Source organism: Dermacentor andersoni, chromosome 11, assembly GCF_023375885.2.
Source record: "Dermacentor andersoni chromosome 11, qqDerAnde1_hic_scaffold, whole genome shotgun sequence".
Taxonomy (NCBI): Eukaryota; Metazoa; Arthropoda; class Arachnida; order Ixodida; family Ixodidae; genus Dermacentor; species Dermacentor andersoni.
This window is the reverse complement of record NC_092824.1, coordinates 14,924,893-14,943,721: the sequence shown is the minus strand read 5'-3', so window position 1 is coordinate 14,943,721 and position 18,829 is coordinate 14,924,893. Positions and strand designations below refer to the sequence as shown.

The following is an 18,829-nucleotide window of genomic DNA, read 5'->3' as shown; positions in this document are numbered from 1 at the left end:
GTGTGTGGCGGATCATTGTTCAATGAAGTGGAAAAATTATTTGCAAATGATTCACTGAGAATGTTTGCGCAAGCTTCACTTGGAATAACTTCACCTGACTCATCTTTCAAGGTGATAGAGCTATCAGAAGACGGGTTAATGACGCGCCAAAACTTTTGGATATCTGTCGTAAGCATGTCAGGTAATGTATGGGATAAGTAATTGTCTTTGGCATTTTTTAGTGCAGTTAAGTACACATGATTGGCAGCGTTATAAGTTTCCCAAGTTGTTTTACTTGCAGATGATTTAGCTAAGCGATAGAGATGTTTTTTTCTGTTAGATAGGCACTTTATATAAAAGTTGTACCAAGGGGAATGAGGATTAGAAGTGATGACGCGATTAGGAATGAACTTTTCAGTTAATAAGCGTACCTGGTCTACAAATATATCCCAATTTGACTGGACCAAACGGTTCTCAATATCAGTAAAAAATGTTTGAATAAATGAAGATAGTTCATTATTGATGACTTCAAAGTTGGCTTTCTTGTAATCGCGTATCACTTTCTTAACTTTTGTCCTTTTGGGATAGCAGACTTTTAAACCAAATGTTAGTAAGGTATGGTCATTAATACCAGGTAGGTATGTTATAGAAAAAGCGAGCTCTGGTCGATTAGTTAGGATTAAATCAAGCGTGTTTGCAGTTTGCAGCGTGTTTGCAGGAAAATGAAAACAAGGAACACAGTTCACAGAAATCTTTAGCCTGAATGGAAAAAGGCTTTATGGTGGGTGGACGCGTATTCCATATTAAATTTGGAAAATTAAAATCGCCGAGTAAGAATAAAGGTGTTGTGGGAAAACGGGAAAAAATAAGATTAATAGCATCGTGCAGCTCTTCAGTGAAGGTGGCAGATGACGAGGGTGAGCGGTAGCAGACACCGAGGATTATCTTTGTGTGACCGAGAGTTAAGCAAGCCCACGTGGTTTCGAGTTCAGTGTTAATATCTATATGAAATGACAAAATATCTTTAGAAATTGCGAGAAGGACGCCTCCTCCTCGACATGCAGATCGGTCACAGCGGTAGACAGCGAAATTGCCGGCGCCACAGAAAGTATCATAATCGCGCACATGTGCAGGAAGCCAAGTTTCTGTCAAGGCAATAATTTTTGCATCGCACGTGTCGATTGCCGAAGATAAAGAATCAAATTTATTCGCAAGACTTCTGATATTTGTAAAAAGAATAGGCAAGTAAGGTAAAGCTTTTTGTGATGTTAGGCCACAACCCCTTACGCTTCCCTGTTGTAACGCACGTAGTGGAACCGAATGATTCTGCAATGTGCCAGATGCACTCTGCGCTCTTTCACGGACGCTATCGGTAGACGCATCGTAAATATAGCATTTATTGTTCAGAAACAATTTATTGTAGCGGAGTTTAAAGTTGGGGGAATCGGGGTGACTCGTACCGAACTTGATTAACTTTTTGCAAGCAACGCGGGTGGGAACCGAGAAGTCTTTGCTAATTGTAAGGTTATTTCGTTTGAATTGATCGCGCAGCGCGTACACTTTCTCCCGGGTTTTCGTATGTGAAAACTTTGCAACTATGGGGCGACACTTGTTAGGATCGAAAGGGCCGAGGCAATGTGCACAATGGAGTGCGTCATCTGGAAATGTATCGCAGAATGATCTAATCATTGATATTAACTTGGTCTCGGTTTCTTACCATGATTCTTTGGTGTCAGGGATACCGCGAAATATTAGGTTATCACGGCACGATCTGTCTTCAAAGTCAACGAGGCGTAAGTCAAGCGCTTCGAAACGACAGGTCGTACTGTTTACCTTCACATTTACGTCTGAGATTTCTTTGGTTATGTGGTCGACGTTTTTAATTTTTTCTTCGAGTAAGTCTAAGCGATTTTGGAGACCAGTAATTTTTGTTTCTATGTTTTTCCGACCATTTTTGATTGACTTTATGTCAGCAGCTAGTTCGGATTGTGTTTTGGAACTTTGAAGTGGTCGAGTGTGAAGATCCTTAAGCAGCTTGAATAAAATGTTCATTTGTTCTGAAGGATCAGAAGGAAGCGATTCGATATCAAGCAGGGATTCGAAACGTGTGTTAGGTCCAGGGTTAGTCTCAACATCCCCCAAACCTAATAACAATAGGATAACAGAAAAACAGTCGTACACTGTGTCAAGTAACACCTGTGGACACGGGAACAGTACCAGGTAGTGATTATCAGATTTTTTAGCATGGACAGAGGCAATTATACACACCTGCACGGTGAAAACAAGACGATTAGGCGTGGTGCCACAAGCACTGTTCCCGTGACCACTGAAGTGTAGGTTGATGGGTTGGCAGCTTAAATCAGCCTTTCCTGGTGATGGCTGTGTCGATGTGGCTGGGAGGCCGAAGGAAACGTCGAGTGAAAAGGCCGGTCTCACGGCTGGCGTATCGCAGAAATAGGCTTCGCTCATGCTTGAGGCTGGCACAAGTGAATGGAACAGTGCAGGTTCACGAGATAAGCAAAACGACCATCCAAAGATGATAAAAAACAAGACCTGCATGGTGAAAACAAGACGATTAGGCGTGGTGCCACAAGCGCTCTTCCCGTGTCCACTGAAGTGTATGTCGATGGGTCGGCAGCTTAATAATAAGTCATCCAGGTAACTCAAAAAGGACTTTCTAGAAATTCTTCGTCTTCAGATGCACCTGCAACTTCTGACCAAGCACAGGCGACGCTGGCCAAAAGAGTTCCGTCAGTTCGCCCTTAATCAGCTTCCTGGCCATGTCAATTCCATTTGTGCCTAATGTAATTTCTTTTTCTAAAAATGCAAGCTTTTTCATTTCCCATTCTCGTTGGAGATCATTCATCCTCATCCAAACATTAAAGGTCAGCCGATCCTACTCTCATACTTAACCCTTTCGCTGTCACTGACGTACCGGTACGTCATCGCGCTTCCCCCCCACGGTGTCACTGACGTACCGGTACGTTCTCTATCGTGCGTTCAAAATTTCGCGCCTGAGCGCAAAAACAGGCGCTCCTGGATTGGCCACGCCATCTGTTGACTCTTTCTACAAGTTCGTATATTCGCTCCGACCTGTGTTAACCCATGTATTGAAGAGTACGGTGCGACTGCCACTCCCCACTTTCTCTTTGCTGAATGGCGCGGTGGCTCCGCGTTCGCTGGATCATGCGTCGCGCGCGTGTGGTTATGGGTTCAAGGGTTGTTCTGTAATCTCCGCTGGTTTGAAGGTTTTTATTTTTCTTCCGTTGGTGTGCCTGCTACGGCGCGTCAAGTTCAGGCGCACGTGCCGTTGCCTCTCCAAAAAGGGTGACTCGATTGCTGCTTTCGCTCTCTCGCCGCACCCTCGCTTCCGACTTGCAGCAGTAAACGTAAAGCCCTTCGAACTTTGTTTAGCCTTTTTTCATCTCCCTCTGTCTTCTTGATCACGCAACGTCCCATTTCTCTCCGTTGCGCGGGCGACTGAAAGCGCATCCTCCCTGCGCGCGGTTACTTTCGGATGGCTCGGCACGCGGGACCTTCGTCTGCTCATGGGAGCGGTGGCTGAATTCCGATTCAGAATACGAGCCGAGCTCGGATTCGGACTCGGACAAAGTCGCTTGAGACGAAGAGGGTTCCGCATCGTCAGATTCGGATGTTGAACAGATTTTATAGTCAGGCTGATGATGATGATGATGTTTACTAACAACAGCTGCAGAACACTGAAATGTGCATATTGCATTGACTATGTTATTTGTATACCAATCATAATCAAAAATAAATTGCTATGTTCATTCCCTGTTATGCTCGTTCCCTGAAACCAAGCCGACACTGGGGGTGCGTCACGGCCAGAAACGTCCGACAGCGAAAGGGTTAATACCAGTCACTGTCTAGTAGCGTAACATATATGTAGCAGGATCTTCTAGTGTATGTTGTCATGTGCAAGTTCTCTCCTGGAATAGCTGATCAGCATTGGCATGTGCCTTGCGTTAACCTATGCACCGTGTACTATGCACCATTTTACTTTTCTTAATGTTTTTAGCCTTCAGTGCTTGCAGAGCAGAGTGGCTTCTTGAATGCAAGCTTTCTCATTTTCAATATTCCTAGTCTAGCTGATGATTGCTTTTCTTCCTCCCTCGATAGCCTGGGCCTTTACGCAAGCTACACTGAAGTGGCTGATTGCAGAAGCTGGTTTTGCTGCCCCACTTGGTTGTGGTCGCTGTGTTACGTTTCTCGGATGTGGGGGCCTGGTCACTTCCGTTGGTAAGCAGTCTATCGAGGTAATCATTTGCTCCTGCAGTCCGCACAGTGACATAGACTCCCAGTATACACGTACCGTAACTGGTGCTCCCCGTTCGTTCTTTCCTGCTGCAGCCATGGGCAAATTGTGCTTGTGGCCTTCCTCGGCCATGATTTGCTCAGAATGGAGACCAGCATATGTGCTTACATGGTTCGAAGTGTATGAAGTTGATAGCCACATGCGTGAAAAGGCCTGCAAGAGTGGCTGCCGAAGGTGATGCCCACGGAACCAATTTGTCCATATTGAGACAAAGTGGGGCACCAAGTATGAGCCACACATTAGTGGCCCCCGAAAGAAAAGAAACATGCAGCTTGGAAAGGAGTTAACGTAAATTACCGGGTATCCATGTCGCTATGTTGGCTGCGGCAGCAGATTCCTGCGTCACACCTGATTGCTTCGCAATGCAAGTTGCTCATCTTTAACGGCGACTGTCGCTGCAAACAGCTGAGACACTCTGTCCAATCTGCTTGCGCCGCTGGTTGTCGCTTGTTACCAGACCACCATGTGCGATGACGACAGTGAGCCGTAATGAATCCAGCATATCTCGACATGCATATTTTATTTCTGCTCTTGTACGAGAATGTACACTGCTTCTCTTCTGCCAATAAAGTTGCACATTCTGTTCACTCACTTGTGGCTTGTTTGTATGGCCGTCAGTAGGGGCCCTTTGGTCTCCTGGCAATTAGAACGCACCAGCTACGCGGCAGCCAAGGCATTGAAGTATGCCGCATAGCCGACAGGGCAAGCACGGCGCGTACCAGGGCACGCTACCGATAAAAAGTGGCCATATTGGATTTTGCTCTAAAATAAAGAAAACACACTTCCACTTTCTGATTGAGCAGCGCCATCTGGCGTCCACCTATGTAAGTACCATGCGCTGCCACTGCTTATTTTCGTACCACAGCAGAACGTACAGTTTCCCTTCTCTAAAGTTAATTCTTTATTCTATGAGAGAGCATTGTGGCGTCGTGCAAACAAGAACTCGCATCATGCCAAAGCTTGGATAAAAAAGACACCAGGTGCTCAGCATACAAGAAAAAATAGAGATTGTTCGTGCTATCGAACGGGACACGAAGTCAGCACTTGCACACAACAGGGATCTACTGTTGACTACGGTGTGTAGCATTTGGAATGCGAATAAGTTGCTCTGCAGTACTGCTGCGACCGTGAAGAGATGTCAGCTACGAGGTTCGACTTTTCGCCATCGTTGCCTCTGTTGCACGGAAAACATGCAATACCAACGAGGAATCTGCCATGCGTGTGTTTGCCGAGAAGAGGCGGCTGGCTGAAAAGCTGGCTCGCAGTTTCAGTAAGCTTGAGGTCGCTGTAGTCGCTGCTAGGTCGCCGCGGCATCAAATGAAAATAACACTTTTGTCGCGTGAAGTGAATAAATACTGCATGTCTTTTTCCCCTTTCAAAGCACTCTCTGTGAATTCCATCTTTGACAGGTAAGTGGGCCATCTCATGCTATTTTGGTTAAGCATTACTACCGTTTAGTACATACTTTTTCCGAGCTCTGGCCAACAAGGATTTAATGAGGTTTCATTGTAGTCAGTATGCTGGTGGCACTGGCTTTATGCACATCAACGAGAGGCATTTGGAATAAACATTAACTAACCATCTTTACTTTTAACAAGTGGGCACCATCTGTTTATGGCATATTGCACCGGGACGCCCGCCTTGGTGCTACCTCAGAGCGAACAAAGTTGCTTGCTGTCTGCAGTGAGTGGTGTGTTGGGCGTATCAGTCTGCAGAGTGCAAGGCATGGCTTATTTACGAAGGCAGCACAATGTGGCCACAAAAGAGAGAGGTTCTACTACTTAAAAAAGGAATTGTGCCCTTTAGCCCAGCTGCATCTGGCGCTTTTTTAAAGCGAAGCTTTCTTTGTCTGTTCCTTCAACTTTCCCGCTGCTGCTGCTGCTGCTGCCTCCGCCACCGCGTGACAGCTCTAATTAACCATGACTCCCCTCAGATGCATTGTAGAAACTGCAGCGCTTCCCTTTCTACTAACATGAGAGACCAAAGGGGACGCAGATAGAACTGGAGAGAGAAGGGGAGAAGGAGGAGAAGAGGCAGTTCCCATACAAGAGAGGGGGGAGGTGACGTGAGAAGGCAAGGAAACCCCAATACTATACAACATCAGTTACGGAGACAAAGGATAAGCTTAAGTTCAAGTTACAGTACGGTACGTTGCTGCTATTTCTCAAAAATAAACGCCATGCAAATATGTCAAGCGGGCAATTTATGCAGGGTGCGCAGAAGCAGAGCCGCATGAATTAAAATGCACCGCAGAGTCCAATCAATACTTCTGTGGCCGCCGGCAATCAATACCGTCAAATCAATACTTCTGTGGCTGCCGCGTTAGCTTTCCGGCTATGGCATTGCTAGAGGTCGTGGATTTGATCCCAGTCGCGGCAGCCGCATTTCAATGGGGGCGAAATAGAAAACGCACGTGCACGTAGATTTTGGGTCACGTTAAAGGACATCACAGTGTCAAAATTTATCCGGAGTCCGCCACTACGTCGTTCCTCATAATCCAAGTGTGGTTTTGGAACGTACCGCCCCATAATCCAATTCAAGTTTAATACTTCTGCCATAGTGCAATGTGCCATGCGAGGAAATGACAACGCTCAACCCTCTCTGAGGTTATAAAGTATGGCGCACAACAACACCTCAGGCAAACACCTCTCCCTGTGTGTTCTGTGTACTACGCAAACAAACAGCAGTGGTGCACGCAAGGTAACGTTTAACATCAACTCGCCACTCTTCATGTTAGCGTAAACGTTCAAGAAATTAAGCTTTAGCCGTCAGCATCACCACTAATTATCGTCAATCAAAGCATCCAGCACGGAAAGCTTCGCTTACATCAATTCCAACAGTGTGTTGGATCTGCATATTTTTTTCCCTTTATTTTTCTAACTTTTTTTTAGTATTCACAGGCTATGAGGTGGAGTATTGTGTAAGTGAGGTTATAAAAGGTTAAGCATAATGAAAACGAGCAGAAGTAGTTCGTTACATAAAATTTAGCATTATGAAATCAAATGTTATACAATAGTTAGCAGTAGAAGTCACAATTTGCTTATACGTTGTTATATTGCAGTAAATCAGCTGTGTCAATGAACCTGCAATGCTTGCAGTGGAGTAGTACGTGTCGTACATGAACAAATGTATCAAGGAAATTGTGGACCATGGCCTACTCATTTCTATGCAAACGCCACAATGTGTACAATATGCATACAATACAATACGTGAGCATTAGGTTAAATACCTGCCTCAGTGGTGTTACGCCGCTAAGCATGAGGTTGTGGGATCTAATCCAGGCCACAACGGCCACATTCTGATGGGGGCAAAATGCAAAAAATGCCTATGTCCCATGCTTTGGATACATGTTAAAGATCAAAATTAATGGCACTATGGCATGCCTCATAATCACATCTTTTTTTCTTTTTTATTCACATAAAACCTCAGAATCCAGTGCATTAGGTTAAATTGACTGCTTGCTTTATATGTAAAAGTCGCAAGATTAAATCACAATTCGAAATCTACTACTCAGTATTCGTACATCCCTACACTAAACTAAGTTTCATTTCTCTGTGCGTGCCTTCGTTGAAACTTTACACTTACGCTTGCTTGAAACGCAGGAGTCAGTGCTCCAAAAGCAGATTTTTTCCTGCTCCAACGGCTGCTCCAAAATGCTGGAGAGCATTCCCACCACCAGGCCCGCAACCAGGAGGAAAGTTAAGGGGTCCTGCAACTCCCTGAAATTATTGCTGCGGCGACATACTGCTCAGCACAACTTACACATGCTTTGTCATTACATGTACATACATGTAAATATACAGTACTATATGTATCATATGTTTATGCTGTCATATGTCAGCAGTGTGCTTGATTCACATGCAAGAATAAGTGAATAGAAATGTTTGGAGATGGTCACTGTTGTCCCCGCAAAACCCTCCCCAAAAATACTGCTGATGATGTTTGGAATTGTGTTGGGAAGATCATCACAATATGGAATAGCTTGTAGCAGGTTGGATGAAACAAAGCGTTTATCTTGCGTGTTTGATTTGGGTTAAGAGAAATAAAGCAGAACTTACCTCGCAGACAGCCTGCTTGATGGACACGGGGGAGCTGGACGTTACAATGCCGGACAAGAAGGCATCCGCGGGGCCACTGCGACGCGTGGACTGGCTGCACTTTGTGCGCACACTGCATCTAGAGCTGTTCCTGTTTGTGTACGCCGTGTCATACTCCATGCGGCTCGTCATGACCCAGGACCTACTGCTCACCAAAGCCTGTCTGCAGCGGTACAGCATCAATGCCACAGCATGCCGCAACCTCTCCTGGAATAAGACTATCAAGGACGATGTCACACGGTGCGTGTGGCTTCCTTATGGAGCATGAAATGATGCTCATAGCTACAGCCCGTTTCGCAAGTTGCAGGCTATGCTGCAAAGGCTTTCTTCAATGTTTGAATTCTTGATCAAAAAAGGGTGTGTCACATATAAAAGAAACATATTGATATGCATGTGTCATGTAATAGTCACAACCATATGAAGCCAACAGATAATGATAGCCTAAGACAGCATAACAGTAGTAATTTGCACTTTTAATGGAAGTTTAGAACTGATAAATTTTAGGGGTTAAGAGACAGTAAGAGAACGATGTAGATCAGAGATCAAACGGGCATAGCCGATACTCTAATCGACATTAAGAGAAATAAATGGAGCTGGACAGGTCACGTTATGGGTAGGCTAGAAAACGACTGTTAGGATCACAGAATGGGTTCCAAGGGAAACGCAGTTGAGGATGGCAAAAGACTAGGTGGGGTGATGAGATTAAGAAATTTACAGGCACAAGTTAGAATTGGTTGGCGCAGCACAGCGGTAATAATAGGTTGATGATGATGATGATGATGATGATCCACTCGTCAGGCTTGGTGAAGAAACACCTTCTGTGGATAGCGTGTGCTGCTGTGAACGTCTCAGCCAAATTTTGCAGTTCTTTGCAGCACGTGGAGCTCACAAGCAGAGCACTAAGTTACATACTTCTCAAACACTCGTTTCAAACAAAGCTTTCTCCTCACCGCCTCAAAGCTGCTGGCGGCTTGCTTATGTCATCATAAGCGGCTGCAAGGTGGCTGCCATTGGTTGATAGCTGACATTAGTCAAGACAGGTGTTTGGATCAGTCCGCTCCTTCGTACTGTTACTGTGTATTTATTGGCGCAGTTTATTGAGCAGACTAAAGTAAGCAAAAATCGGCTTTCGAATTCCTGTAAGAATTATGTACTTCCAAAAGAAGTGTGCAGCGGTGGCGTAGAGGTAGAACACCCGCCTCGCGTGCAGGAGGTTCGTGGTTCGAATCCCGGTGCCACACAATTTTCCACCGGATTAAAAAAAAAAATCCGTGTCTTGATAAAATTGCATAAACAGGCCTAGAGTGTGGCCTGATCCCGGTGACCAGAACCGGTAACGCACTCCCTCACCAGAGCAGGATTGGCCACCCTGGTGCAGTACTTGGCCACAACCTCCTATATGAACACAACAATCAAACCCCGGCCCTCAGTCCCCAGCAGCTGCGAAGCAACTGACCACGGCGGCGGTCAGACCTGCGACGCAGAAGAGGGTGCTAAGAATCCCTGGCTCCGGACAGGCTGCCATTGGAATATGAACCTGGCAGCGTTTAACGCTAGAACGTTATCTAGTGAGGCGAGTCTAGCAGTGCTATTGGAGGAAATAGAAGGCAGTAAAATGGGATATAATAGGGTTCAGTGAAGTTAGGAGACCAAAAGAAGCATATACAGTGCTAAAAAGTGGGCACATCCTGTACTACCAAGGCTTAGTGGAGAGATGAGAACTAGGAGTCGGATTCCTCATTAATAAAAATATCGCTGGTAACATACAGGCATTCTATAGCATTAACGAGAGGGTGGCAGGTCTTGTTGGGAAACTTAATAAGAGGTACAAAATGAAGGTTGTACAGGTCTACACCCCTACATCCAGTTATGATGACTAGGAAGTCGAAAGCTTCTATGAAGACGTGGACTCGGCGATGGGTAGAGTGAAAACTAAATACACTATACTAATGGGCGAATTTAATGCCAAGGTAGGCAAGAAGCAGGCTGGAGACAAGGCAGTGGGGGAATATGGCATAGGCACTAGGAATAGCAGGGGAGAGTTATTAGTAGAGTTTGCGGAACAGAATAATATGCGGATAATGAATACCTTCTTCCGCAAGCGGGATAGCCGAAAGTGGACGTGGAGGAGCCCGAACGGCGAGACTAGAAATGAAATAGACCTCATACCCTGCGCTAACCCTGGCATCATACAAAATGTGGGCGTGCGCAGCAATGTGCGCTGCAGTGAGCATAGGATGGTAAGAACTCGAATTAGCCTGAACTGAGGAGGGAACGGAAGAAACTGGTACCTAAGAAGCCGATCAATGAGTTAGCGGTAAGAGGGAAAATAGAGGAACTCCAGATCAAGCTACAGAACAGGTATTCGGCTTTAACTCAGGAAGAGGACCTTAGTGTCGAAGCAATGAACGACAATCTTGTGGGCATCATTAAGGAGTGTGCAGTAGAAGTCGGTGGTAACTCCGTTAGACAAGATACCAGTAAGCTATCGCAGGAGACGAAAAATCTGATCAAGAAACGCCAATGTATGAAAGCCTCTAACCCTACAGCTAGAATAGAACTGGCAGAATTTTCGAAGTTAATCAACAAGCGTAAGACAGCTGACATAAGGAAGTATAATATGGATAGAATTGAACATGCTCTCAGGAACGGAGGAAGCCTAAAAGCAGTGAAGAAGAAACTAGGAATTGGCAAGAATCAGATGTACGTTAAGAGACAAAGCCGGCAATATCATTACTAATATGGATGAGATAGTTCAAGTGGCTGAGGAGTTCTATAGAGATTTATACAGTACCAATGGCACCCATGACGATAATAGAAGAGAGAATAGTCTAGAGGAATTCGAAATCCCACAGGTAACGCCGGAAGTAAAGAAAGCCTTGGGAGCTATGCAAAGGGGGCAGGCAGCTGTGGAGGATCAGGTAACAGCAGATTTGTTGAAGGATTGTGGGCAGATTGTTCTAGAGAAACTGGCCACCCTGTATACGCAATGCCTCATGACCTCGAGCGTACCGGAATCTTGGAAGAACGCTAACATAATCCTAATCCATAAGAAAGGGGACGCCAAAGACTTGAAAAATTATAGACCAATCAGCTTACTGTCAGTTGCCTACAAACTATTTACTAAGGTAATCGCAAATAGAATCAGGAACACCTTAGACTTCTGTCAAGCAAAGGACCAGGCAGGATTCCGTAAAGACTACTCAACAATAGACCATATTCACTCTGTCAATCAGGTGATAGAGAAATGTGCGGTATATAACCAACCCTTATATATAGCTTTCATTGATTACGAGAAAGCGTTTCATTCTGTCGAAACCTCAGCAGTCATGGAGGCATTACGGAATCAGGGTGTAGACAAGCCGTATGTAAAAATACTGAAGGATATCTATAGAAGCTCCACAGCCACAGTAGTCCTCCATAAAGAAAGCAACAAAATACCAATAAAGAAAACCGTCAGGCAGGGAGATATGATCTCTCCAATGCTATTCACAGCGTGTTTACAGGAGGTATTCAGAGACCTGGATTGGGAAGAATTGGGGATAAAAGTTAATGGAGAATACCTTAGTAACTTGCGATTCGCTGATGATATTGACACGTGTACTTATATTTATCGGGCGACCACGTTTCGCCGCCTAACAAATCTTATCGCACAGCGCGGGACGCGCCTGCATGTATCCGAAGTTTCTGGAAAGTTATCGATGCTTCTATCCGCTGTCTGTTGTCGCCGAACCTCATGTTATCTGATTTCATCACCTGACGCGAATGGTGTAGAACTTTGTGGAAGGCACGCGGGTCCCAACGATTAGTCTGGAACATTCGATTATTGATGTATAAAAGCCGACGCGCTTGACCCGTTGATCAGATTTTCGACGATCGCCGACCGTGTTCGCCGCTATCGTTGTGCTTGAAGTGTAGCCTGTCTTTGTGGGCACAGATTTGCCCAATAAAAGCTAGTTTTTTCTTTCACAGTATTGCTACTCTGTTCCTTAACGTCACTACCACGTGACATCTGGTGGAGGTGCTTTTCGTCCATGTACTGGACGCCCCCAACATGCCGTGATCTAAGCCCAGACCGCAAAGAGAGCACCAACGTAGTCCTGGACCATCGAGCAAGCTGTCATCTACAACAGCTGCCCCCGGAGCACGGACTTCTACCTGAGAAGACCAGAAAGATTGTGGCCAAGACAACCACAATGGCAGTCCCAGTGTCACCTGTCGTACTTCAACAACCCAGAGAGCCCCCTACCTTCCGTGGAGCTACGTCAGAGGATCCGGAAACCTGACTTGAAACCTTCGAAAGGATCTCGACCTTTAACAACTGGACGTCTGAGGATAAGCTACGAAATGTGTACTTCTCCTTGTAAGATGCCGCGAGAACTTGGTTCGAGAACCAGGAGTCCACCCTTGCAACATGGGACCTGTTCCGCAGTAACTTCCCGAGGACGTTCACGAGCGTTGTCCAAAAAGAAAGGGCCGAAGTTCTGCTGGAAACCCGAGGCCAACTACCCAATGAGATCATCGCCATCTTCACAGAAGAAATGACTCGTCTTTTCCGGCACGCCGACCCGGAAATGTCCGAAGAGAAAAAAGTATGTTTCTTGATGCGAGACGTAAAGCAAGAACTTTTCGCCGGGCTAATCCGAAACCCACTGAAGACCGTAGCTGAGTACCTGACAGGCTACGACGATTGAGAAAACTTTGGAAATGCGCACTAGGCAATATAACCGCCAAGTGCTCACGCCTCAGTGCGCCATCCAAGCACTGGGCTCCGTTGATCTCCAAGAGACCATCAGGGCCATTGTGCGCGAAAAACTGCGCAAGGTCTTGCCTTCGTCGCAGCCTCAAGTAGCTTCGATCGCTGACATCGTGAAAGATGAGGTTCAGCGATCGCTGGGAGCTCCTGAGCTGCAACCTCAATTACCGCATCCCCAGCCAGAAGCGATGAGCTGCGCCGCTGTCGCACGCCGTCAAGATCCCTCTCCGCGACCGCGCCAGGGTCCTGTAACGCCGCAACTCCATCGTCCACCGCCGCCGCTGCCAGCACGCCCACCCGTCGCCCAGCGCACCTACGCAAGGAAGACGGACATTTGGCGTGCCCCCGACCACCACCCGCTCTGCTACCACTGCGGCGAAGCCGGCCATGTGTACCGCCGATGCCCATACCGCGACCTGGGATTGCGAGGCTTCGCCATCAACGCACAGCGCCCGAGGTAAGGTGAACGCCCTCGTGACATCGCCGACTACCTCGCCGCTACTCAGTGGAGCCCTCGACGACCATCCCGTTCGCCGTCACCAGGCCGCTACCTGTCGCCGCAGCGCCGTCCATACACTGGCCCAGCCCGGGGCTGGTCAGCGAGCCCATATCCGGAAAACTAAAAGCAGCAACCGATGGAGGTGCGGTTGCTGTTCGTCAAACTGACGAAGATCCTCCGCCGCCGACGAAGATGCCGAAGAAACTACCTCGACGACATAACGACATGCCACCGTCCCGACGAAGTGTGGAAGCAAAGAATACGACGACGAAAGACGACCTAACGACGTCCCATACCAGCCACAGGTCAACGCGACACAGCCGTGATCCGACGCCAAGGCCTAACTGTAACGCAAGACAAAGAACCACCGACCTCAACGGCCACGCAGTCACCGCCTTAGTAGACACAGGAGCCGATTACTCCGTCGTGAGTGGACCCATCGCAGCCCAATTGAAGAAAGTTAAGACTGCATGGGAAGGCCAGTAATTCGGACCGCTGGAGGGCACCTCATCACGCCGAGTGGAATCTGCACGGCAAGAATTACCATTCATGACCGGACTTGCCCTACCACCTTCGTTATCCTGCAACAGTGTTCACGAGACGTCATTCTCGGCATGGACTTCCTGAACCAACATGGCGCAATCATCGACCTGAAGTCGAAGTCAATAACGCTGTCGGAAGATCAAGCAATACCGCCGGAGAGCCCTCGTAGTCACCACGCCTTGAGTGTGCTCGAAGATCAAGTGAGCATCCCACCTCGCTCCAGCATTGTTATTTCGGTCGGCACCGAAACACCCGCTGACGTAGAAGGCATCATCGAAGGCGACCAACGTCTACTGCTCGACCATGAAATTTGCGTCGCAAGAGGGATCGCTCGACTGCACGGAGGAAACGGAAGTGTTGCTGACAAACTTCAGCCAGGAGTTCAAGCACATCAACAAGGGCACGACGATCGCATACATCGAGGAAATTCAGGAAACCAGCGATGCGTTTGTCCTCTCGGATTCTGTCGCATCTACCACGACGACTTTAGTTCCCGAGCCAGACTTCGACGTAAATCCAAGTCTCCCCGTAATTAAGCAGCAACAGCTCAGAAGTCTGCTTCGACGATACAAAGACTGCTTTGCGACGTCGTCGAGGATTCGACAAACACCACTCGCAAAGCATCGCATAATAACCGAAGAGTGCGCTCGACCACTCCGCCAGAGCCTTTACCGAGTTTTGATGCGAGAACGCGAAGCTATACGACAAGAAGTCAACGAAATGCTGCGCGACGACATCATCCAGCCGTCGAAAAGCTCGTGGGCGTCTCCAGTTGTTTTAGTGAAGAAAAAGGACGGAACCCTACGTTTCTGCGTCGATTATCGTCGACTGAACAAAATCACGAAGAAAGACGTATACCCCCTCCCACGGATAGATGACGTATTGGATCGGCTCTGTAATGCTAAATACTTCTCATCGATAGACCTCAAGTCTGGCTACTGGCAAATAGAAGTCGACGAAAGGGATCGCGGAAAGACCACCTTCATCACGCCAGAGTTCAATGTTATGCCATTTGAACTGTGCTCGGCGCCTGCAACGTTCCAGCGCGTGATGGACACGGTTTTAGCAGGATTGAAGTGGCAGACCTGTCTTGTTTATTTGGATGACGTCGTCGTCTTCGCCGGAAATTTCGACGATCACCTTAAGCGGCTTGCAACAGTATTAGAGGCCATCAAGTCATCAGGGCTCACTCAGAAGCCGGAAAAGTGTCGCTTCGCTTTTGATGAGCTTCTATTCCTAGGCCACGTTATCAACAAATCTGGAGTATGCCCCGACCCGCAGAATACAGCTGCCATCGCAAAGTTCCCGCAGCCAATCGACAAGATGGCAGTGTTAGCATGGCGCTCTTTGGCCACATCTGGCCCTTGCGCCATTAAACACCAAATATTCATTCAAGATGGCAGTTCGCAGGTTCCTTGGCATGTGTGCCTACTATAGGCGATTTGTCAAAGACTTTTCACGCATCACGGAGCAGCTAACACATCTAACGAAATGTGATGTCGAGTTCAAGTGGGAAACGCCGCAGGCCGACGCATTTCAAGAATTCAAACGGCGCATGCAGTCGCCGCCGGTACTTGCACACTTCGACGAGGACGGCGATACTGAAATCCACACTGGCGCCAGTAGCCTAGGACTCGGTGCCGCCCTAGTCCAGAGGAAAGACGGGCTTGAACGGGTGATATCTTATGCTAGCTGGTCGCTGTCAGAAGCGGAAGGTAATTATTCTACGACTGAAAAGGAATGCCTCGCCATCATTTGGGCTACAGCAAAATTCCGCCCTTACCTCTATGGCAGGCCATTCAATGTCGTCAGCGACCATCACGCATTGTGTTGGCTAGCTAACTTAAAGGACCCTTCAGGACGGCTGGCGCGGTGGAGCCTCAGACTGCAAGAATATGACGTCACCGTAACATACAAGTCCGGAAGAAAACACTCAGATGCCGATTGCCTATCACGCGCCCCCATTGACCCGCCGCCGCAAGATGACGAGGATGACGACGCCTTCCTCGGACTAATAAGCGCGGAAGACTTCGCCGAACAACAACGAGGGGACCCGGAGCTAAAAGCCTAGTCGAGTATTTGGAAGAGCACACCGACGTTGTCCCTAGCGCATTTAAGCGTGGATTGTCTTCGTTCACGCTTCAAAACAACCTACTCGTGAAGAAGAACTTCTCACCAGTCTGCGCCAACTATCTTCTTGTTGTTCCGTCGGCGCTGCGTCCAGAAGTACTGCACGCCCTACATGACGGTCCGACCGCTGGGCACCTCACTTTCTCCCAGACGCTATCGAGGATACAAGAACGGTATTACTGGCCGCACCTAACCACCGATGTCACCTGTTACGTCAGGACATGCCGACACTGTCAGCCACGCAAGACACCACCGACAAGGCCAGCGGGATTACTAGAGGGCAGAAACTTGGAGGCTTACGAAAAGGGTTCTACTTAAATTGAGGACGACGCAACGAGCTATGGAAAGAAGAATGATGGGTGTAACGTTAAGGGATAAGAAAAGAGCAGATTGGGTGAGGGAACAAACGCGAGTTAATGACATCTTAGTTGAAATCAACAAAAAGAAATGGGCATGGGCAGGACAGGTAATGAGGAGGGAAGATAACCGATGGTCATTAAGGGCTACGGACTGGACTCCAAGGGAAGGGAAGCGTAGCAGGAGGCGGCAGAAAGTTAGGTGGGCGGATGAGATTAAGAAGTTTGCAGGGACGACATGGCCACAATTAGTACATGACCGGGGTTGTTGCAGAAGTGTGGGTGAGGCCTTTGCCGTGCAGTGGGCGTAACCAGGATGATGATGATGATGATGATGATGAAAAGAAGCCGACTATCACGTCTGTTCACACTCGGCCGCAGCCGCCAGTGTAGGAATTAAACTTTTGCTGCCCCGTTTTCTGGTGTTGTAGCCATTGGGTCTTGCTAATTTCAATGAGTTTTAAACACTCAACTAGCCTCAAACTGTTTGAAACTTGAGGTCGGACCACACATACACTTGCCAGCTTATGCACAATCCTGGCTGCTTCTGGCTAAACGCGTTGGCAGACATTGCTTCGTATTGAGCTATTGACGCTTCAAAATGCGCAATTGTATGTGGCTATTAGTATGATCAGTCAAGCTGGTGTAGAACAAAGCCAATCTGCACTATGGAGCGTGGCCGCACTCTGCGAGCACGCACTTCGGCCCTGTTGCGCACAAAGCAGACATTGCGCATACGCACACTACAGTTGCATGCAGCTCCGATCTGCTACGTAGCATTGATGCCGCTGCCACCGTGGGGTGCCACTACAAGTCCGCTTGCTGAGCTCACTGCGACTCGCCGAGGACAACCACATTTGGCATGTTGTAGGTGCCAAAATTGGAAATAGGGGCAGCTATGGGAACATTCAAAGTCAAAGTTGAACCATGCACCCCTGTCACATTCAGTTGGCAGAGCGTTGTGGGCACGGCCTACTCTACCATAGCCTTCGCATTAAAGAAGGAGCGGGGGCTCCGCGAAGTGGATCACAGGCGATCTTTGATCAGCAATAATTCTGCTTCTGCCAAATGCACTGAAGTACTTCTTGCTGCAAAGTATTTCTGGAATAGTCTAATTTAACTTCAAATACATTTCTCGACTTTGATAAAAACTGTTTCAGAGCCCCTCTAAAGCGAAATGAAAGTCGACGAAAAAATAACTAGCCGCTGGTAGAAGCCGAACCCACAACCTCTGCATTATGCATATGTTGCACTACCAGTTGTGCTACCGCAGTTCCTGTTCCCACATTTACTTTCTTGGGTAATTATATGAGTGCAGTAACTTGAGGAACAGATATGTCTTTTATTTTTTCATAGTGAAAACACTGAATATGGCAAATTAGTCCTGTAGAAGCCCACAAGGTGGAGGAATGTTCATGAAATGGAAATATTATCGTCCATCCAACTATAGCATGAAGCTACAATAGAGGCCCACATGGGTTTCTCATGAAGATCTCACAGTGGAAAAAAGTTGTCCTGGTACGTGATTCAAATGTGGGACCAACGCCCCTCCAGTGTGGTTCTACCATCTAAGCTAACTAGGAGGCTCATAGATCGTCGAGCACGGGGGAATTAATCAACAACTTGAAGCACTGGGACATTGGCTATGGCGTATCAGTTCTGCAAAGGTCTTATTTGCATTTCACAATTGCTGGTTCTCATTAGTCAGCTTCGGTGTAGTAGAACTGTGGTATGCAGTGAAGTGTATACAAAATATTGCGGTAGGGCCACTGTCACGGGACACCGTACGTGTCCTTTAATTATACACACACGTATGTGCCGTTCCTGGTCACACTACGAGCACTGAGGCATCTAATAACTGCACTGGCAGCCACTCAGACTGTTTCTGACTTTGTGCTGTGGTGATTTGCACCCTTCCTTACGGTTATATTTTCCCGCTGACACATTTTTTTCTCCCACAGTCCCTTTGAAAACGTATCAACGGGGTTCTACTGTAGCTACCATCGAGAACACCTTTGCCAGGCATAGCATTCCAACCTTAGTGCTTAGGGACAATGGTTCTCGCATGACCTGCACAGCCTTTCAGAACTTCACAAAAGAGTATGGATTCAAGGATACCACCAGCAGCCCCTG

The 18,829-nt window shown here is 47.4% G+C and overlaps 1 protein-coding gene across 3 annotated transcripts in view; it reads left to right on the top strand.

Annotated features, from left to right (window-relative positions):
- LOC126517592 (proton-coupled folate transporter-like) overlaps positions 1-18,829 on the top strand; it is a 137,201-nt gene that overhangs the window by 45,664 nt on the left and 72,708 nt on the right. For all 3 annotated transcript variants that reach the window (XM_055064227.2, XM_055064228.2, XM_055064229.2), the window contains exon 3: positions 8,381-8,652. In XM_055064227.2, coding sequence (XP_054920202.1) covers positions 8,381-8,652 — 272 coding nt within the window. The remainder of the gene's footprint in view (positions 1-8,380; positions 8,653-18,829) is intronic.